This window comes from Nothobranchius furzeri, chromosome 12 (assembly GCF_043380555.1).
Source record: "Nothobranchius furzeri strain GRZ-AD chromosome 12, NfurGRZ-RIMD1, whole genome shotgun sequence".
NCBI classification, from domain to species: Eukaryota; Metazoa; Chordata; class Actinopteri; order Cyprinodontiformes; family Nothobranchiidae; genus Nothobranchius; species Nothobranchius furzeri.
In genome coordinates, this window is record NC_091752.1 from 9,729,171 (window position 1) to 9,743,140 (window position 13,970).

Consider the following 13,970-nt stretch of genomic DNA (forward strand, 5'->3'; position numbering starts at 1 on the left):
CGCCTCCATGTGCTGTTCTTGCTATCTGCCTCTTAGCACCTTTAATCCTCTGCTGAGACAAACACGGACACTCAGGAAACACCTAGAAGGGAATCACTGCTAGATCCGTTTGGATCAGCGCAGCCATCTCTGCAGTTTCAGATTTAACTTCCTTATTTTTATTCCCCGTTTGTCCCTCGTTAACCCCAACATGAGCTCAGTCTCCGGAGTCCTGGATTAGACCCGTTGGATCATGGAGCTCCGCTGGTGATCTGAAGCTCGGAGGTCAACCTTCTGTGGAATCAGAGCTGAACTCGGAACCTTCCTCAGTCCGTCCTGAGACTCCGTAGAAGCGCCCCGAAGCATAAAAGCAAAGTTGGAATGGTTTCTGTGATCATAACTGATGTGAAGCGTGAGACCTCTGCTGATTTAGTGGGATTCAGCTGGTTTGTGTCTCATCCAAAACCAGGAGGAAACTCAGGATTTGTATTCCTGTCGTACTCCAGACAGAAAACCAGGAATATTTATTTATTTTCCCAGCTGTGATTCATTGGAGCTGCTGACCCTCAGGAAAGATGAGTGGATTACCTCAAAGGTCACAGGATATCCAGACCACACACACACACACACACGTTTTCCCTGAAAGGTCATCTACGATGCTGTCACGTCAGAACCAGAGGTTTTGCGCTGTGATCGATGGCCGCGTCCCAATACTAAAAGTCAAACAGCTGCTGGTCCGCTCCACATGGAGCCCCAGAGACGCCGGCTTTCAGCCAGCTGATCGTGTTGGAGCATAAATCCGGAGGTTCCTCATGGGTCTGCTTGCCTCCCAGCAGCCTCCTTGTTGTCTTTTTACACACGTATGACCTTGAGAAGTCCTCGCTAAGCTGAGGGCTGAGGACAGTCGTCCCCTTCGCTGGGTGTCACTGAAGCAGCAGGGGGGTGAGGGGGACGGATGGTCTAATGGAGGGGGAGATGGAGCTGCATAAGGAGGAGAGAGATTAAAGCTGAGGCACCTCCCCCCTTCTCCATTCCTTCTCTACAGCAGCTGTAATCCCCCCCCCCCCCCCCCCCCCAAGAGCGCACGCTGAATACTGATGGCCTGGCCCTGGCGACTGTTGCTAGGAAGTGGACCTGGGGGGGGGGGGGGTTGTGGCAGCAGAGGCGTGTGTAGATGATTGACATCATCCATCGAGCAGAGTGTGGCGTGTGTGATGTCATCATGACCTAAAGAATAACCAGCTTCTTGCTATGGTGTGGGTGTGTGTGTGTGTGTGGGGGGGGGGGGGGGGGGAGGTGCAAACACCCAGATTACCTGAAGCTTCCAGGTTCTTTGTTCTCCTACATTTTTAGAGGGTTGATAGTTGGATACCTGCAGCTCTGCCACATGTCGTTGTGTCTTTGGGCAAGGCACTGACCCTCGAGCATGTAGGACCCGTTATTGTCTGGATTCTGTTTCCTGATTCATCAGTCTGAATGCTTTTATTTTGAAAAGGGTGCTAATGATCTGTGTCTGCAGGTGATCCACAAACATTTCTACCTGAAGAGGACTGAGATCATGACTCAGTGTGAGGAGTGGATCGCTGACATCCAGCAGTACAGCAGTGACAAGCGGGTCGGCCGCACCATGTCCCATCATGCCGCTGCGCTGAAGGTAATCTCATTACTCTGCTCACTGGAGGGGAGGAGCTTCTGCCTTTAATCCAGCTACGATTGGATAAAATATGATTGGAGTTCAGGTCTGCAGACGGATCATTCTCTCTGCTCGCTGCCGTCGTGTTGGTTTATCTGAGACAGAACCGTGTTGCTGTGGAGATCTCGTGTGGAAAATAGACCCAGAAGGTCTGATTTACCTTTGTGTGTCCCTGCTGGTGGACGTCTCCGTCCTCAGACACATCCAGAACCGGGCTCAGGTCACGTTTGAGTCCATTCAAGCAGCTTTGTCTGGAGTTGATTAGGATGAGGATTCAGTCGCTCCTGTCCTCCGGCTGGAGGACGTCGGGAAAAAGATGGACTCAGTAAAAACGTTCCTTTAATCCATCGGGTGAAAAGTGATAAAAACAAATTTCTGGAAAACTCTTTTGTACATTAGTTCTGTGTGAACTCGGTTCTTGTTTTTACACAGCTTACTGACATGTTTGGGCTAACGAGTCTAGCCGGCGTTTATCCCGTAAGAACAAGAACCAAGTCATGCATAATTATAGAAGTTCAGATTTCGAGGTCTGCTAGAAACCGTCCGTTACCATGGTGACGGACTCAGTTTTCCCAGAATCCTCCGAAGGGTTCAGAGGGGATTTTTCTGTGGTGAGTTCAGGCCGGACTCACCTTAACCCTACACTAACACGGAAGCTTCCCCACCACTCACCCAAGGCCCAAAACCTCTGTCAGCTTTCCCAGAGGTCAGAGGTCACAAAGAAATAAAATTAGTTTTTTTCCCTGCCCAATCAGAAGAAATAAATTCCAACTTCCCGTATGTGTTTAGTGTGGTATGAGTTATCCGGGTCTGGTTGAGTTGGTTTGTGACAGGCTCGGTTCTGTCCCCACAGAGACACACGGCTCAGCTCAGAGAGGAGCTCCTGAAGCTGCCCTGCCCCGACGGCCTAGAGCCCGACGCCGACGAGTTCTCCGAGAAGAGCGCCTCCCTCATCCTCAAAGAGCTGCCGGGTCCGGATGCAGAGAAGCCCGGCAGCAGCCAGGACAGCCACTGCAGCGAGGGCCAGCTATGAGACCCGCACCCCAGGCCCCGCCCCTCCCTCATGATTACTACTCTTTTAAGACTTGACGGCTGCAGAAGGCGAGCCGACTCTTTGTCCATATTTGTATGTAAAGATCTAATTGCAGGATAGCCGATAACGAGAAGACGCGAGTTTCTGGACTTCGCTACGTCCACACAAACTTTTATTTACCTGTAAAAGACTGTAAACATTTTGTGCTTTTTCCAATTGTGAGATAACCACTGATTGGTATGTTATTAAACTTGTTTATGTATACATTATGGCAGAGGAAATGACAGATTATATAAGGGAAACTACCTTCAGAGAAGAATGTTTACTGAATGTGTTGTGTGTTTTTGGGACTGTTGGCGTGAAGACGGTGAGGATATATTGGTCAATCAATAAGCAGATCATTTAAAATGGGTGAGTGATTCAGAGATGAACCTCCTTGCTGCCTTTGATTTTCTGGGATCAGATCCACCTGATTAAAGCTGAGACGGACATTTTAAATGCTATGTTACCCCTTTCACAGGCTCCGAATTAAAAGGCTTTACCATACTCTTGATAAACCTGCGCTTCTCCATGACTGCTTCCTGTTGCCGTGGTGAAGTCAGAGCCACACCAGTGTGCGTGTCTGTGTTTTCTGTGTCGGTGCATGCAACAATCCCTGTGATGTCTTTTGACAGCCAACCACCAAACCAGCTGAAACCAGACAAAACCGCTCTATTTTTAAAATTATTTTAAAATGTCGAACAAAAGGAAAAAGCAGAATAACTGATGCATAACAAGAACGTCCCATCATCCTTTTGGCATGACTTTAAATGAAGCTTGACTGAAGGAATGATTCTTCCAGCATGTAACACAAGCTGATCTCAGATCAGCAATCCAGACCCAGCCTGGTCACTGAAAACCCAGCGTGCTGTACAAAAAACATAGATTTTTTAAAACAAAACTTTGGACCTATGGCCTAAAGAAAGATTCAAATATTCTCTGAGTTAGATATTTAATCAGCACAAAGATCATCTGGAGGACAGCAGGTGAGTGTTCCCATGGGAGGTGGGGGTTCTGAGCTAAGGGAATAGACTCCCTCCCAGTTCAGCCTCAAAACGGCCATGACTAAAGAATGGTGCCTAAACATCTGCCCAGAGGAGCTCCTCCAACTATCCAACAACAATCTTCTCCAGCATGGAGCACCAGGCCAGAAGGATTTAGTCAAAGCTAAGTGGATCAGGACCAGAACATCTACATATTGGGTCCAGGTCCAGGAACTTCACCAGACCTTCATTCCACTGAGAACTTGTGGTCCATCCTCCTGAGGCAGAAGGACAAACACAAATCCAGGATCTGGACCTGCAGGTCAGGGTGGATGACCGAGGTCTAGAAGGACCAGCACTGGAGATGTGGATTATTTTGTTTGTGAAACACTGAAATTCTATTTCTGCAACCATAGAAATGTCTAAAACCGCTGGTTCGATTTTAAAATGAAGGAATGTTATTAGCCCAGACTTTATGGACGTAATTCGGCCGGGGGAGGGGGTGGGGGTGGGGGGGGGTGATGTCCCCCCCACTTTTTCCAAAGTCATGTTTTGACCCCTGCACTTTTTACCATCCAAAGACAATATTACACTATATTAAATTGACACTGGTTGAGCTCTAGGACCAAGCAGAAAACAACCGTTAGTGTTGAAGCCTGTCTCCTATTAGAGCATACTGTAAAGATACCCCCCACCCCGTGTTGCCCCCACTTCCAAAGTGAAAATTACGTCCATGAGCCCAGTCCCAACACTTGCACTTCGCCCTACGATCTTCTGCGAAGTGCACTTGGAGGAAGTGCACAAGTGTGCAAATAAAAGCCGAATTGAGACGAGGAGCATTGTGTCATCGACTAACGCGTGCCACGATGCTGGTCGCGGTGCCACTTTTTCAAAAACCTTTAATGACTAAAACAACCAGTTAATTGAAATAAATTTACATTCATCGCTGCTTTGCCTAAAACATTCAGAGCACCAACTAAATGAACTATCATTTAAAAATGCATATTTTCACAAAAGGCATTTGAGTGGATCCACTTTTATTTATGCAACACAGGTTGCCTAAAACCCCCCCAAGGCGCTTTACAACACAGTAATTATGCACATTTACATGCTCACGTGTAAACATGATGCATCACTGGGCGTGTGAAGCGTCTGTTTGCTACTGAGACTCCTCCGTAGTAAACACTAGTGAGAGTTTACTGCAGAGTGAACATATCGAGCCGCGCCTGATAGCTTTTCCCACAATGCAACGCGCGTGTGTCATGGCTGCTCACTGATGCCACTGTGGCCACATGGATGGATAAAAACATTTAGTGTGTGATAGTGAAGCCGTGACTTGTTTCGGTGACCGATCAGATCAGAACTCGGAACCGCTGCCGGTTGGTGTTCGGCCATGCTCGGAGTCGAGATCCCGGTGCTCAGGGGCTTCCTGGCTCCCGGAGAGGCGGCGGAGTGGCAGCAGAACATCAGTACTCTGGCAGGTGAGTCTCCGGACCGGTTCGCTCTCATTGTCCGGTTTTACTGCGAGTCTGTCGGTACCGGTAGAAGCCGGTTGGCTGGCAGAAGGAGCTCCGCTGGTCTGATCCGGTTCTATGATAAATAACGTCTAACGGATCCGGTTGAGTATTTTTACGATTGTTGCCGACTGAACATCGAGCGACATTAAATATTTGAGAAGCTTAATGTGTCACAGCAGACAGAACCGATGATCTCCGTTCCGCCGAACTCCGTTTAAAACGTGTTTAATTTGATCTGAGGGACGTTTTAAAAAACCAAATCAAGTCAAACTAAAGCGGTTTAAAATCTCAGGAGTTGTTTTGGTGTTCGGCTTCAATCCGCTCAAAAATATCACCAGATTTTAAAATAAAGACTGTTTTTAGTTGCAGCTTCGTGTTTCATCTGGACGGAACCGCACCGAACCGTTCTTCAGATCACAGGCTGGTTTTGATCGGCTCAATTTACTGACCAACATCTCAAACTAGTCCTCTAATACTTGGGTTGAGTTGATCAGAGAGGTTTCTGGGTCTACATCTGAGAATAATCTGGAAACTAAACGGGTTTTCTAAAGAGAAGGATGAAACTGTCTCCGGTGTCTCCATGAACAGCCTCTTTTCAGAGAAGTAGCTTACGGGACTGACGAGCTAACGGCTAGCCTGAGTGTATCTGCATCGATTCAATTCAAGTTTATTTATAAAGCGCCAAATCACGACAAGCGTCGTGTCAAGGACCTTCACACAGTAAACATTCCAATCCAGGTCAGTTCATTAAGCCAATCAGTAAAAAGTTTCCTATATAAGGAACCCAACAGGTTGCATTGAGTCACTGACTAGTGTCAGAGTCTTTACAGCACTCCTCATACTAACCCCTTCTTTCCACCGGAGCCGTCAGCAGCACGTCTTGCTCGCGTAAGCTGCTGTTTGGCCCTTCCCACGAGACGCGAAGCAGCAGGGGAGCAGCTGTCACCGACAGAGCACGAAGTCATGCGAGTGACTTCGTCAGTAAACACAACAACAAGCAGGAGAAAATTACAACATGGCTCCAAAAGGTTTGTGTTTTATGTTCTGTCCATTTTATAATCGCCAATACGGACCTGAAAAACGAAGGAGACCGCTAGCTAGGTGATAACTTCTCACGGGGCCGCACAGTTAGTTACTTTTTTAAAGTAAAACAACTGGAAGGCAGTATGTTTCTTTATTCTGACAATCTTGGGAAGCTTCGCTCAGTTTCCGCGTCCGATTTCCTGTCTTTCCCTCCCCAAAAATGTCGAACTTGACCCGTTTCAGAGGCGTAGCGCGTAGAAAATAGAACCGGCGCGTAAGGGCCGCGACATGCTGCTCCTGAGACGCGGCCGACTCGCGCTGCTGACGGCTGCTGACGGCTCCGGTGGAAAGAAGGGGTAAGCAAGCATGCAGCGACAGTCGAGAGGAAAAACCTCCAGAGGATCCTGGCTCAGTATAAGCAGCCATCCACCATGACTCACTGGGATGGAGAAGACAGAACACACACACACACACACACACACACACACACACACACACACACACACACACACACACACACACACACACACACACACACACACACACACACACACACACACACACACACACACACACACACACACACACACACACACACACAACCAAGCAGTGTGTCTATAGTTACATTGTGATTTCTTAGTAAATATTCTATTTGGTGAGAGATAAACTTTATTGTATTTATCCTAGTGAATCTATAATTAAACGGGTAAATTAGCAGTAGCACATTCAACGTCAAGGAATCAAAAAGTTATTATCAGGAGAGGGAGAAAGTTTAAGTGGTTAGCAGCAGTGTGCTAGATGATGGCCCCCTCCATGAGGCCACCACAGCTCAGCAGAACATCACCGTAGCTTCCTCTGGGGAGAAAAACACTTAGAGTAAGACCGGGTTGGACCTGTTCAGGTTTACGCGGACAATCTTTACATAGAATTGACTTACAGATATAAAATTAATCCAGTAAAATATAAAGCATTTTATTTAAATATCCATTCATTATTTTACAAGCACAGAGAGCCGCATCAGATGGATGGAAGAGCCGCGGGTTGTGACATGTTTTCTCCAGGACCGGAGAGGACGCAAACTCAATACATCTCTTTTATTGTGAGGTAATAATTTCTCCGAGTTTTGCGGTTGCGGGCGGGAGTAGACATGCACGCTATGGGTGCGGGCGGGAGTGTAACACACACGTTGCAGTTGCAGGCGGTAATGGTCAGAAATTCAGCGGGAGCGGGCAGGAGCAGGATGAAGAAAACAGTCCCGCACAGGGCTCTACTGCTGCATTTGTGTTTCAATTTTTTTTATGAATTCGATTAAAAACAAAGGCGCCCGGCCCGTGTCCGAGGTAATTGCACAGTCGTTGGCCCGAAGCCCGGCCCGAGGGCCGTCGGGCCGGGCTGACCCGAGGGCCTAGGGCTTCTTCAGTGCAGGGCTCTACGCAGCGGTGCACCGAAAAGCACTAAAACCGCTGTAGAAAAAGATCAAAAATAGCTTTTCTCGCTAGTTGGTACATATCTATGGTTGGTGCTATTGACGTCCTGATTTTCCCCATCAGAGCAGGGCTGTACAGGGCGATGAAACAACTGTCGGTGTGTGTCTGTTTATTTTTAAACATAGCATTGGTGCAACATATTTGAATTTCTATTTTCCCCAGAAAACAACAAAAGTAAGTTACGTGTAAGAAAAATGCTTTTTACTGGCGCACAGTGTGGGCATCTGGATGCAGTGGAGGAAAATAAAGGAACCAGCAAAGGCACCACCTGAGCGGTGGCAGGCGTCATTTGGAATTCTAGGATGTCCAAGGAATGTCCCACCTTTCTTGCCTCTGATTGGCTGGAAGGGCTCTCCAACGATTGGCTTGTATTTAATGTAAGAGGAAATAAATTTCCCTCGCTGCAGGTTTTTATGTGTACAGCCAGATCTTTAGTAGTTTTTTGTGAAGAAAATGTGAACTCATCGCTATAATTAACATCCTTTCCTGTTTTGCAACAAACCAGTTTGTTTTTTTTCATGAAAGAAATTGAAAAACGTCAATGTGTCATTAGTTTATAAGTATAGTATTAAATTCATTTTTATAAACTACATTCTTGACTCTGAATTATTATGAAGTGTGTGTTTCCCTGGCAGTCCAAAGAACCCAGGTTCATATGAAATCAAATATTCAAAGACCAATAAGGTTGATCATTCATATTTATATGGAACATCACATCTTATTGATCATTCAGTAAAAGTAACAACTTCCATCACTTTGCATAATAAATCTTGTTGCATTATCACACCGTAGACTGACTTTTTATCTGTTTGCTCTATTGGGGTTAAGGCTGTTTATCAGTTAGAGCACGTCTCTCATCATTGTATTAAATATGTATCATTTAATCAAAGTTTAATTCAAAGCTGATTATGATTGACATTTTTCACCAGTTTTCATTATTCTAGAAAATAAACTGACCTGATGCGCACAGCTGGGCAGAATGGGGCAGTTTTATTACGTTTCATACCCAGGTACAGCACATGTTTATCCTATCTAGTGCTTGAGAGCCAATTATGAAGTCCAACATTTTGATAAATACAACAAGATTATAAATTCACATTTTACGTTCTCCAGTTTTTTATAAAACATAAAATGTTTTGCAAAACAGGACAAAGTCGTTGTTATGGAGCTAAGTTCACATTTTCATTACAAAACTCCCCAAACCGGCTTTCTGCTGGTGGGAAAAGGACAGTCCACATTTAATGAGTTTGTTGCTTAATTGAATAGCAAATCGTAGTAGAGCCTTTCTAGCCAATCAGAGACGAGAAAGGCGGGATCTTCCTTGGACATCCTAGGATTCCAAATAACGCGACCAGCAGAAACTAAGTGAGCACCTAGTTAGCATCAAAGCTAACCCTGGAGCTCTTGCGATGTTAAACACAGCGAGAATTAACAAACCTCCAGTCGCTTTGATTTTATTTATATTCGCGTGTCTTTTCAATTTCGCGTGGTCCAACAAAGCAACACTAACAGCAGGAACACATTAAAGTCCAGGTTTACCTGGAATTGCCTGGATGTACCCTGTAGGCTAATGCTAATAACGCTTCCTGCTTCCTTTTCTTGCTACTCTCCACCTCCAGCAGTCACAGCGCCACCTGCTGCACCGGATGTCGTTAACGCTTCAACCCAGACAACAAACAAAGCTGCAGCTCAAAACACGATAATTTTCTAAAACTAAATACTTTAACACACGTACGCAAACGTGCAAGCACATGCCCACAGCATGTGCACGCGCAAACACATGCAAGCACACGCAGATGCTGTCAGGGCCAAGCATCAACATTAATATACTGGACATCTCCTTTCCATAGGCTCCAATATCAAGTTTTTGAGGCCAAATGGGAGGTGGCCACCACCGCCATTTTGACCGTGTCACAGGTTCCGTCAAGCCCAGACAATTCCACAAAAGGGAAGAGAGGAAGAGCTGAGGGTGTGGCTGTAAGGCTGGGATCAACTGACGACACCTGGTCGAACTAGCTACAAGCTAACCCAAAGCTAACGCGGAGGTGGGAGCTAAGCTAAGGGAGGTAGCAACCTAGCTACAACCGGAGTTAACTGTGCACAACACCAGAGCTTCTGAGTCAGAGATACGCCGGGCTGACCGCTGGGTAAAACCGGGTGGAACACAGAGGTCTCTGAGACCTCCACTAGCCGGCAGCCGCACAGCAGACAAGCGCCGCTGCGATCTGAGATGCGCAGAGCTGCTGCTGGGGAGAACCGGGTGGAAAGGTTTCCATCCCAGAGCTCCACAAGCCGACAGCCCGGCGCATCAAACAGAAGCCGCTATCAGACAGAAATGAGCCGAGCTGCGGGGAGAAACAGCCGGCATTCCGCGCAGCAAACAGAAGCCGCGAAGCCAGGGGAGAAACGGGTGGAAAACATTGGTCTCCCGAGAGCTCCACAAGCCGATAGTCGGAATCCAGCTCCACCAACATGTAATATTTCAACCCATTTTCTAAAGTGCAGCATTATGTTAAATGCACTGGGTTTTACCCTATTACATTTAAATTTCATGGTTAAACAGTACATGTTAAAATCTAAGCTCAGCTCGGCAGTGACCTAAAATACATAAATATAATTTTACTTACCGAAAAAAATGAAGTGGAGACTCCTTGGACGCTCTATTAGTGCAACTAATGCCACAGCAAGTCATTTTGTCCAACAATTGCACAAAAAATATCCAAAAAAGAATACACAAACACAGAGACTAAAAATGCCGGAGCAGTTTCCAAGCCAGACTGATTCTCTACTGAGGCCTTTCCACGGAGCTAGCTCTGTGGTCACGTAGGTCTGATGCTCATTAATTATACAGAATTTTAGGCGTTTAATACACTTAAACAGAAGAGTGAGAAAAAAATCCACCCCCCTCAGAGTTGTCATGAGTGTAAACTAGATCATTTAAACCAAAAACATGTTTTGGTACCAGGCTGTAAACATGTTTATTTCTGCTGTGAAATTGGTATTTTTAACATGGGAGTCAATGAGGATTTGCTCGCTCCTGTCACCAGCCCCTAATGGACGAGGGTGGAACTGCAATTTTTGGTACTTCCGTCCGGGTTTGACTCAATTTTAGAGCGGCATTGTGGGGGCTTGGGGTCAAGCCTCTATAAATATGACATCATAGTCCTTTGAGTCACATTGATAGGCCGTTTGATCTGAACAGGTCGACAGAGACTCATCATTTGCAAATGGCTGCAGGAACAAACAGAACACACTTCACACCCATGGAAAACATGCATCTGACAGGAGTTTTATTCTGCAATGTGAATTTGAGCATCTGGAAGATGAGAGAATAAAACTCAGCAAACAGAAACGCGCTTTTGAAGAAAAAAGTGACTTTTAAACAAGCACGTTGCTGAAATTAAACAGCGTTTCCTGGATGAGAACCAGCTTTTGGAGGTCCAAGAACGAAGCTTATAGGCTAAAGGAGCTGGAGTTTGAGAACAAAAATGACAAAACGATGAAAGACTGAAAAACTAAAAAGAGTTTACAGGAAGAGAAGGATGAGTTGAAAGTTCAATCTGAATCTCTAGAGGAACAGAGAATGAAGGTTGACATGGGAAACAGAACTACAGATTACAAATCCAAGATGAGTGGATTAAGATTACTGAACGCAAAACTGCTAATCTTAGGACATCAGACAATTTGACCAACACAAAAGCAAAAATAGAAGAATTATGGAAAGTTTTTCAAGGCAGTAAAGAGGAAGCAAAAGAGGAAATAAACGAAATGAAATTTGATCTGGGAAGACAAAAATGAGTGTTTATTTAGTCTAAGAAACAACCAGAAAGGGGAATTCATGATGAGAGAAAACGTGTAAACGCAGAGAAAACAGTTGGAACATCAGAAACGTGATTTTTCAAATAAATGTGAAATATCTGAGAAGGAGACTGAAAAGGTTCAACAAAGTCTCCTTGAAGAGAGACGGAAGTTAAATTCCTGGAGAACCTTGCAGAGAAAAAATGGGAGATTGTGAAAACCGCTGAACGTTTAGCTGAGATGAAAAACAATTTGTAAGAAAAGTTTGAATGTTTGATTCTGGAGAGAGAATCTCTGGATACAGAGAAAACTAGCTTTGAACTAAGTCAAACGCAATCAGAAGAGAAGCGTAAACAAATCTACAGTTATCTCCAGGAAAGGCTTGAATCTTTAGAGACTGGGGAACAAAGTCTCAGAGAGCAACAGGCGGAATTCGAAGAGATGATTAAAGACGTCCGCCAGGATGTGCAGGAAGCCAGAGATGGTTTAGTAAGGATGGAACTAGACCTGGAGGCTGAGAAAGACGAGTTTGTTGAATTTGTTAAATCAAAAAGTCAATATTTAGATACAAGGAAACAGGATTTAGTGGAGGGGTTTGAAGGTCTGATTCTAAAGAGAAAGAATCACAGCAAAGAGTTGGTTCATTTAGCAAAAACCAAGGAATATGATCAGGAAGCTTCTAAAATCCTCCAGATTTTGCTGAAAGAGAGAGAACAGATGAGACAGAGCCTTGAGGAAGAACAAATCCAGTTTGAAAGAACAAAAGAAGCAGAAACGCTTATTTTAAGAGAGGCAGAGGGCTTTGGACGATGACGTCTAAAACTTGAGAAAGAAAATCTGAATGAAGAGAAGCTTAATTTTGAGGAAAAGAAAAAACAATCCGATCAGGGAACTGTGGAGAAGAGAGAAGAGGAAGAGCGAAAGCTGCAAAGCCTGCAGGAGCCGAAGGTTCAGATTCAGGAAATGATACAAGCAGCAAACCTGAACCTAGAAGATGATAACAGAGTTCTTCAGGAGGAGATGGAAAACCTTCAGCCTAAAACGTGAACCTTCATCGCCCCTCATCGTCCTGATACCAGAACCAGCTCTAGCATGTCTGATTGGAGCTCTGGAACGATGACAACACGTCAGGTCAGAGCTTCTAGTTTAGTTAGATGTTTTAGGTGTCAGTACACTGCAAACCCAAATGGTGAACGTATTCAAACTAGGTGAAACTCATCATTTTAATATAGTTTTTAGAAGTGAAATGTGTTGAGTTAGTTCAGCCTTTTCCTTGTTTTTAGTACTTGGAACTTCACCCTTTTAATGAATCTGAACATGTTTTACTAAGCATAACCTAAATTAATTAATGAAGAAAAACTTAAGTTGAATGAGTAATAATAACTAGAAAAATGCGCTTTGCTGACTCCCGACAGATGAGAGTGGGGTGTACTCAGGGTTTTTCCTGCATTCAAATTTGCGTGGCGGCCTCCTCCAGCTAAGTTAGTGCTGCCCCAGCCTGATTTCACTTTGCCCCCAGCTATATGGATGTTATTTTAACTGCAGTTGCAGCATTGCACCACTACAGGGTGCTGTATCAGCAGCGGTGCACCGAAAAGCTCTAAAACAGCTGCAGACAAAGATCAAAAATGGCTTTTCTCGCTAGTTGGTACATATCTGTGGTTGGTGCTATTAACGTCCTGATTTCCCCCAGGCTCTTCCATATCGTAGCAGGGCTGTAACTGTCTGTGTGTGTCTGTCTATTTTTAAACGTAGCACGGGTGCAACATCTTTGAATTACTATATTCCCCAGAACTTTACTGAACAAAAGTAAGTTACGTGTAAGAAAAATGCTTTTTACTGGCGTACAGTGTGGTCATCTGGATGCAGTGGAGGAAAATAAAGGAACCAGCAAAGGGACAAAGGCAGAACCAGTCCATAGTTTGGTATCAAAAGTGCAGCTACACGCAGAATGGCTAATGCTAAAGCTAACGGGTAGCAGTCTCACGATCAAGTGGCGCACTGAAAAATATATGATGATGATCGTAAAACTAAGAAAGACCAAACTCTACAAGCGAATGAAAAGTCCCCACTATCCTGTTTATTCTGCATCCTGCAGCGCTACGGATCAGAACCGCTGCAGATACGAGTCACATTACTGCTACAAGTCTGCTGCACACACAGGAGCAGGATGTACAGCAAGGCATTGTAGTATATAATTCACACACGCTTCTATCTTTGAACATAATTCAAACTAGATTATTGCCAACCCGTACATTATAGACATGCCACCATTACATTGTTAGCAGCAGAAATTAAATGTTATTATCATTTCCAATACAAATGCATGTTAATGAAATGCATTATATTTTACTGCATATATTAATGTGTTTTTTGACTAAGGTGAGTGTTATTAATACAAACCTAAAATGTTACTGA

General features: G+C 44.9%; 2 protein-coding genes across 7 annotated transcripts in view; both read left to right on the top strand.

The window, feature by feature from the left end:
• The window catches only part of birc6 (baculoviral IAP repeat containing 6), a 114,507-nt gene extending 111,245 nt beyond the window's left edge, over window positions 1–3,262 (top strand). For all 6 annotated transcript variants that reach the window (XM_054749975.2, XM_054749981.2, XM_054749977.2 and 3 more), the window contains 2 exons: window positions 1,499–1,633; window positions 2,526–3,262. In XM_054749975.2, the coding sequence (XP_054605950.2) occupies window positions 1,499–1,633; window positions 2,526–2,705 (315 nt within the window). In that variant the 3' untranslated portion in view covers window positions 2,706–3,262. The remainder of the gene's footprint in view (window positions 1–1,498; window positions 1,634–2,525) is intronic.
• A 1,725-nt stretch (window positions 3,263–4,987) lies between these two features.
• Window positions 4,988–13,970, top strand: part of ttc27 (tetratricopeptide repeat domain 27) — a 75,004-nt gene continuing 66,021 nt past the window's right edge. The window contains exon 1 of the mRNA XM_054749986.2: window positions 4,988–5,208. Coding sequence (XP_054605961.1) covers window positions 5,121–5,208 — 88 coding nt within the window. The 5' untranslated portion in view covers window positions 4,988–5,120. The remainder of the gene's footprint in view (window positions 5,209–13,970) is intronic.